The sequence below is a fragment of the Cetorhinus maximus genome, chromosome 13 (assembly GCF_964194155.1).
Source record: "Cetorhinus maximus chromosome 13, sCetMax3.hap1.1, whole genome shotgun sequence".
Taxonomy (NCBI): Eukaryota; Metazoa; Chordata; class Chondrichthyes; order Lamniformes; family Cetorhinidae; genus Cetorhinus; species Cetorhinus maximus.
In genome coordinates this window covers 42958237-42966568 of record NC_135891.1, presented here as the reverse complement: position 1 = coordinate 42966568, position 8332 = coordinate 42958237, and the positions used below count along the sequence as shown (strand labels likewise).

The 8332-nt window shown below is 41.0% G+C and overlaps 1 protein-coding gene across 1 annotated transcript; it reads right to left on the bottom strand.

Annotated features, from left to right (window-relative positions):
• Positions 1-261: 261 nt before the first annotated feature.
• LOC144688577 (protein snail homolog Sna-like) lies at positions 262-3913 on the bottom strand. Its single transcript, XM_078555319.1, has 3 exons — positions 3716-3913; positions 2731-3267; positions 262-1195 (listed from the first exon to the last, which is right to left on the bottom strand). The coding sequence occupies exons 1-3, from the start codon at positions 3792-3794 to the stop codon at positions 1014-1016; spliced, it is 798 nt and encodes a 265-aa protein (XP_078411445.1). The 5' UTR covers positions 3795-3913; the 3' UTR covers positions 262-1013.
• Positions 3914-8332: the final 4419 nt, after the last annotated feature.

The following is an 8332-nucleotide window of genomic DNA, read 5'->3' as shown; positions in this document are numbered from 1 at the left end:
TCTCTCCACCTTTAGAACTTACAGCAGGATATATAGGTTGCATCTCCCATGCCATTCAACAAAAGGTATTTAAATTATTAAACATAGTTCAACTGCACTGTCTGCTTTGATGTATTTTGGAGTTAGATTCAGGCAACTGTACTGTCTGCTTTGATGTATTTTGGAACTAGTTTCAGGCTTTTTCTTTTGAATTATTAGACATGTAGAAGATAGGTAACTGTAGTGTTCACTGATATTCCTTAAACAATCTCCACAAAATACTTCATTGTTAAATGTAAAAATTTTATTACATATTCTTTACATAATGTACCTGTTAAAGTCTCAGCAATACAAAACTGTCACGTAAAAAATTACAGTATACAAAGTAATACCAGTGTACCCTTGTATTGTAAACAAATATATATTGTGACAATTGTGTACAAACACTGTATAGAAAAAATGCGTTCACCAGGCACCTGTCAATAGCCATAAAAAGTCTTTTGGCACACACCTGTCAATAGTCAGGCATTTATGTAAGCCCTGCATTGTAACATGTGACAACTGCTTGCCATTAGTTACACGTCTACTGAAAAACAGTTGTTAAGGTTCATATTAACAGGTGCTTCAGCTTGCCCGTAAACAGGAATTTTGTTTCAGATAGCAAGTGATATCTGTTAAACCCATTGCACAATTCTTTACACATTGCAGGGCTTCATTGTTCCATTGAGAACATTTATGCCAGCAGCCCTCAGAAAAAGACATTTTATTGCATAGTTACACCATAAGAGACAAACTCTCTGGCGTGTTATACTGATATCCCTTAGGAGTCCCTAAGAGGGCCAGCCTTTGCCCTACCACCCCCAACCCCCCCCATCCCCAAGAAGGTGGGAGTGTTGATATACAAAAACAGAATGTTAATATTGATGTTCTAATAAATAAAGATCGCCATAGGCCAGCAGAAGAGATTGTCTTATTATCAATATGCAATGGGCTGAAATGCATACAGCAGTTCTTGTTTTGAAAGATTATTTTCTTCAGCGAGCTGCACAGCATCCTGTTTCTTCATGTTTATGAAGAAGAGACATTCTGGAGAAAGTCTTGGAGCAGTTTTTGCACTGGTATTTTTTGACATCTGAGTGAGTCTGCAGATGGGCTCTGAGGTTGGATCGATCTGCAAACGCTCTGTTGCAATGAGGGCAGGAAAAGGGTTTCTCTCCTGAGGAAAAAAGTGCAGCGGTTAATTGATTCCTTTAGGTTTTATTATAAACACATGGAAATTTCATTCAAAAAATTTATTTAACTAGGTTCTCTCAGTGCTATTTCACCAAAATAAAACATATAGAAATTAAGGCATATTTTGGGCAGTGACAAAGGATGAAAATTGAAACAGGTTAAATCTCTAAAATATTGATTTTTTGCACTATGAAGCTAATGCAGCCAAACATATTCGAGACAAAAGAGTTATATTGGATTACATTAACAATGGATGCAACATCACAAATCAGACTTGAGAACCATTTTCGCAGTACATCTTATATTGTGTAATATATTAGATGTTTTAACTTGTGGATTGGTGAATTAGCAAAATAAGCCTTTAATATTAAATCTTTAACAAAATATGAAACAAATAAACCATCTGTCTTTAAAAAGAGGTGGGGGGCGGGGGTGGTGGTGTGGGAAGCTGGAACCCAAACTCAAGAATTGCATCTTCAAAGAAGCTGTGATTAAGGGTCGATTTACAAGGCAAAATGAAGAAAAAGTTTTCTTTAACTAATTCCTTTGAGGGCATTTGCTGTTACTTAAGAAGGTGTGAAATCAACAACAAAGTGGGAATTAACCCATGCCAGAGGCTGATAAATAGGTCTGGAGAGGCTGCATTGTGAAAAGTGATAATTCTTGCATTTAGAACCGATGGCCCCAATAGGTGACAGCTGGAGTCTATAGCTGTGCCTGCAGTGTACTGTAACAGGTGCACTGTACAAACTGCACTGCTACATCAATGCACCTGCCCCATGTCTGTCAACTGGTCCTCCGCAGGAGAACACCACCACTCAAAAAGAATTAAATGCAATAGTTGTGAAACGAAGAATCACAACAGGGTCTTTTTGTTTCCCACTAAGAGCATCCTCTTTTAGCTGTTGGAGACAATGTCGGGGACAAAAACGCAGTCTGGAAAGCCACCAACAATGTTTTTGGCTGAAAGGTGGTTTTATTGCACCATGTGCGCCTTTTGTACTAATTCAAAGGGAAGTAAGTTATACATCAGTACGTGAAATACGTTAAACATATAAAAATTCGAATCAATTGTGAAGAGCGGGTTACCTTCATTTATTAGTGATCGTGCAAAGCAAAAGATGTGAATTGCAATCGCTCGCTCAACTACTAGATATAACTGAGCAACTTTAATCGAATATTTCACAGAACCGAATGAAGAGACGTATATCGGCACTTTCCTATTTCTCAGTACAGTGGATTAAATATCCACGAAATGGCGTTCCAGTTGAAGGTTGGGCGAACTGACACAGGTCAGCAGAATTCTAATTCTACTAACGTGGTCTACTGTAGAACAAACCAACGGTTTGTGTGAGTTACCTTTAAGTTTAATGTATCGGCGAGGAGTAAAACGGAAGAAAAAAAAATCACGTCGGCAGTAAATTCCAGGACTTATAAAGTTAAACGAACGATTAAATTTCCCACCCCAAGAGAGATTTGAGAAGTTGATGAGCGGTTGGATTTGTTGGGAATACTCACCAGTGTGCGTGCGGATGTGTCCTTGGAGCAGCCAGGGTCTGGAGAAAGCTTTGCCACAGATTTTGCAGACGCAGGGCAGCGTGTGGCTCCTGATATGCATCTTCAGGGCTCCCAAACTGACGTACTCCTTCTCACAGTACTTGCAGTTAAAGGATTTCCTGCTCTGGGGCTCGCAGTGTAGCTGCTTGTGTTTGGAGAGTCCGGCAAACGTCGAATAGGACTTGCTACAGTGATTACACTGAAATTTCTCCGCTTCTGTTGCCGAAGAGTCTGGACTGGGAGGGTCTGATGTCTTCCCGTCCTCTTCCTCGCTCGATAGGGATGCTAGGTCGTGAGGTTTGCGCCGCTTGGAGTTGTCCGCCGAAGGGGGCTCGCTTTTCGTACCGGCCAGGTTCGTTTCGATTTCAGCAGAGCAGAGGCTTGAGATCAACCCCGTGTCCCACACGATGGCGGGATAATAAGCTCCGGAACTGAGGATTTCAGGCTGCGGGATGACTGGGATCGGGTACTTCTCATAGAGAAATGGAGAGATAATCACTGAAACAAACAAACAAACAAACAACATGAGCATCAATGAATGGAGAGCTCATCCCAGCTGCTCACATCTGGCGGCACAAAACGGACCATGAGCACGGTTCCCAGATTTATAACCTAGGAGTTCATTGCTTTCACAAAAAAAAAAATCACACACTAAATCGAAAGCAACAACATATGTGCAGGTCATATCGATGCTGCCTATCGCAGTCACGTTAACGTGCCCTCAGGCAAAGGCTTTACTGGTTTTGTTTTGCTTAATCCTAACTTTAATATACGGTCCAAAACACACCCTTTCCATTTGGTAACATGGTAAAATCACATTGCCATTCCACTATTTGGATGTAATTTACTCCAATTAAGAAAGGAATGAATCAAAACACCATTCATCGCTAACAAAACTGAAAAGCCAAGTTAAATGCCAATGACTTGTCTCAGACGCTCCCTTTACCTGTCTGGCTGTCCAGTTCGCTGTAGTTTGGTTTTTTGGTGGTTGAGAAATGCTTCTTAATAAGGAAAGACCTGGGCATCTTGAGAGAGTGGGGGATTGCCTAGATTCTCCAAGTCCTGTTTAAACAGCGAGTGCCTCGATTGAATCCACCTCGTTGTTTTAATGCAGTGAGCCCACTTGTGGAAAATGTGCGCGATCTGGTAAATATTGGGTTCAGGAGCCGGCTGGAGGAGGAGGAATAACTTGCATTTGTCCCATCGCCATCCAATCGGATGGAAGCACCAGGGGGAAGCCGAGAGACAGGGAGGGGCTTTGGCGTCGGGATCCGCTCCCAACAGGTGTTTGTACAAAGCTGCAACCCTCAGGATCTCAGCACATAGTCCCCAAGACTGAATGACACTAAGAGACCGATCGAAACCCATTGTCTGGACTGAATAAGCGCTTAGAGCTGGAACAACAGTTCACAGCCGATCAGGAATCGAACGAGAACTAAATTGGCACTTGTCACTATGTATTAGGTTAGGCATTTTAGTACCGCACGGATTATGCACCAAGGCATTAAAATCTAATTTTATAAATGTTAGGTTGAAAACAAGTGAATGTTTCTAACCAGAATGGAAACATTTTGAGGGAGTCTCTCGATTTTAATTTCAAAGGTGAGGTATTTAATAGAACACAGAACAAGAAATCTGTTCCTGTTCTGATCCATTTACTAATCCGCCAATTAGCCTCGTCCAGTTCTACCCCCACTTTGCCTCAACTGATTGTTGCTAACGGTAAATCCCAGTCCCATGTCAATTATCTATTTGTCAAATCCCCATTCAACTTTGCCAGGACTCCCCTCGAGCTCCGCCAGCGTTTCCAAGCGATGGACATTAAGTACTTAGTTCGAGAATCGTGACTGCATGTGTGACATTCCTTAAAAAAAAATGAGACTGTCAATTGAGACGTGTTGTTCCTCGCGTAAAACGGCGCACTCCGAACGGATAGCTGGAGATAACTAAACACTGCCACCCCTCCCTCCGTTTCAGCCAGTGGCAACTGTACACAGTTATACATATATATGAATGGGGGCCATTTGTATCAGACAGGTAATGCACGACAGAAGCCGAAATCAGACGTGCATCCCTGTGCAGTACACGCTTGTCCCGTTAACAATATCAGCAGATAATGATTATTTTTAAGATAACAATGTGTGAGTTAATATGGATCTAAATACGTCTCAAACACATGTATGATGTTGCAACCGCCTAACGTTTGACACTTGAAAACCGAACTATATTCTGCTATACATTGCAGCTGGAAAAACTGTCTTTCCTCTCAGCTAAATGGATTTCAGGCGGGTGTTTTTGAGAGTCAGTCGCTTTCAAATCATCCCTAAATAACTCAAAGGCGTAATTTGGATTCAGCGTTTTGAGCTGCGGATTGTGAATCGCAATCCAGGATAAATGTTATGTCTTGCTACCCTGACAGCGCGAATTCAGAGTCAAATATACACAATACTAGGGATGCCATGCAAGTCACATCTTGCTTATTGAAGAGCGGTAACTGAGCCTCCTTTGGAGTGGTTGGCACGTACAGAATTCCATACAGGCAAGCAAAACATTGGTTTGTGACTCAGATTTCCTCTTAAGACATCCCCCAGGCTCGGGGCCACGTGTCGGGACAGGATGCACCTGCCTGGCCTTCTGCTGCTGATGTCATCCAGGTGTGAGGACAGATAAGACAGACGCTTTAGGACAGGTGCAGGCAGTGAAAGGTATTCAGATGGTGGGGACTTGGGCTGGAGTGGATAGAACTGCAGAGAAAGCCCACAGCTTTAGATCAGCTGGTCGAGGAGGCACCATATTAACCCTTTGAAACAGCAATGGCAAAATATCCAGTTAACTAAGGCAGTTCCAGATAATCCCAGTATTATTAAAGATGATCTTTTTTTTTACTCCTATCATGCCAGAGCTTGAGACAATAATAAGCTTAAGCCAAAATTGTTTTTTAAGCAGGTGGGCATTTCTAGCTGCCCTTTTAAGGTGTCTGGTCCACGTTTGGAGGGCGGACCCTGTTAACATGGGTTAACATTTTTTTAAAATAAGTTTCTTAAAATTGTATAATTAGAAAAAAGATTAGATTGTAGTATTAACATTAACATCTTTCTCACATCGGAAGATGTGAAAACTAAAGAGAACACAGTAGTTAAAGGCAGGCAGTTTAACGAAGCCATCTCTTCATTAACGTATCTATGATGTGATGATTCTCCAGCAGAATCCAGTGTCGTTTTTTTTAAATAATGTGCAGAGACTTCGGTTGATTTTCTGAAACAGACAAGAATGTAAACATAAAATGGTGCATGTTGCACTTTAGTCTTGATTTTTGGTTATGCAATATTTAGCATCATTTCATCGCTCAGATGCAAAAGGCATTTCAAAATACTAAGAGGTGGACAGCCCTTATAAAGCAGGAGACTGGATTTCTTTACATGAAATGTCATAGGGTATGTTGCTGATTTACACGACATTTTCCGTTCAGAAAGATTAAGGTCGGACATTGTTTAACATATTGTTCAATGTCTTCTTCAGTGAGTTGGATGGCATCATAAGATAGGTTTCAGGCATTTATGGAAGATTCCAGTTTCTGACAGACTCATTGTGATTCTAGTTCACTCCATTTGCTTTTTCGATCAATGGACTCACTGGAGGGTTAGAGTATTGGCTCTTCCTAAGTGCAGTAAGGGGGTTCACCCGGGCAGGATGAGAACAATGTACTCATATTCTCCATGATGAGACGATCTTGATACTTCCAGTCTGCCTGGTGAGAACTCAACTCCACAACTTCTAGCATCTAATACCCAACTAGACACAATCTTCTGCGCGTGTGTGTGTGTGTGTGTGTGTTGGTGGGGGGGAGGGGGGTTGGAGGAGTGCTGGAGAGACATCGCCGAGTGGGGTTTCTTTGGGATCAAGATGGTTGACGGCAATGAAAGATTAAGACAATCTTCTTTAATGCTCTGTGACAAGCTTGGTCAACCATTACTTGAGGCCGGACAGGTCGGTGATACGTTATGGGGTCACTGATGATTGACTAGTGGCCTCGCTCATTGATGGGGCCCATTACAACCCAGTGCTTTAGCAGGTCATAAGTGGACAAGCAGTGCTTTGTGCTGGTAAGCTGCATGGCTCTAGCTAGTTAAACACCAGATCATTACCCCTGTGGTCATTTTGGGGTCTGCAAACCTTGGTTCTTGACAACTGGTGTCTATATTAACCTGGCCTTAGGCATGTTGAGTATGTACTTACAAGGGAAATGAACATTCCATATCAAGCAACAAAAACTCTACTGTGCTGATTTCTCAATAGCTTGTTTTCAAAACTACTAAGCACAGTGATGGGTTTTTGTGCATGTCCAAATGTTTTAATATTGTTGTAATATTGAAATAATCCAATTTACTGACCACAAAATTATGATCCAGTATTTTTTCATTATTATAAATCCAGAGCTGAATTCAGAAGTGGCATTCATACTAAATAAGGTTATTTCTATAGTTCAAGATATACCACGATTAAATGAAGCGTTTATGCCAGCAAATGCACACCTATTAGCCAATTATGTTTAGAAAGAATCCATGTTTTGTGTTAATGAGATGGAATCACAGTAGAGTTTAAACACACATTTATTATCTATGTTCCTTTAGGTGCAACAATTTAGTTTATAGCTGATTTGCACAATGGGATTTTTTTTGTAAAAGTTGGAAAATTCAGACAATGAGCCATTTGATGAATTGTTTGTTCTGGTAATAAAATTAGATACTAGCAGTGATTACTTAATAACATTTGATCATTACTATATTGTATAGACTTTTTTACTGTTGCTCATCGGGAATAGGCTTATTGGTTTTCAGATACTGCCAAGGCCGACATCTACTGGTTATTTTTGGTATTCTGCATCTCTGCTGATAACTCTTCACTGGATTAGGGATAATTTGCAACCATGCAGATAATGTTCTCAATGAGACGCTCTCCCAAATTAATTTTAGACACACGCCACCATAAAACATGAAACAATCATGTTAGGCTTCAATGTCATAAGCAAAAGAAACTTTCAAGGCAGGGGAAAGTGGTGTGGTGGCAATGTCACTGGGTGAGTAGTTCAGAGGCCTGGGCTCAGGTTCATGCTCTTCGGGACATGGATTCAAATCCCACCACAGTAGCTGGTGGAATTTAACTTTAATTAACATATCTGGAATGTCTCAGTAATAGTGACCATGACAACGACCATCAATTGTTGTTGTAAAAATCCACCTGGTTCACTCATGCCCTTTAGGGAAGGAAATCTGCCATCCTTACATGGCCTGGCCTGCATGTGACTCCAGACCAAAAGAAGCGTGGTTGACTCTTAACTGCCCTCTGAAATGGCCTAACAAACCACTCAGTTCAAAGGCATTTAGGGATGGGCAACAAATGCTGGCCTGTGATGTCCACGCCCCTGAAAATTTTTTTAAAAATCCAGACAACACATGAATGGTGTTTAAAAATAAGCCCTTTTTAAATTTCAATAAGTTTCCAGTTGTAACAACATGTTGAAATTAATACATCCATGTAAATTGGACTAAAATAGGTTTTATAA

What these genes read in the sequence shown, in the direction of transcription:
- LOC144688577 (XM_078555319.1), bottom strand. Translation starts at nt 3,794, where the DNA reads ATGCCCAGGTCTTTCCTTATTAAGAAGCATTTCTCAACCACCAAAAAA. An exon ending in CGAACTGGACAGCCAGACAG is followed by an intron (nt 3,268 to 3,715) that starts GTAAAGGGAGCG and finishes TGTTTGTTTCAG; the next exon opens with TGATTATCTCTCCATTTCTC. An exon ending in ACACATCCGCACGCACACTG is followed by an intron (nt 1,196 to 2,730) that starts GTGAGTATTCCC and finishes TTTTTTCCTCAG; the next exon opens with GAGAGAAACCCTTTTCCTGC.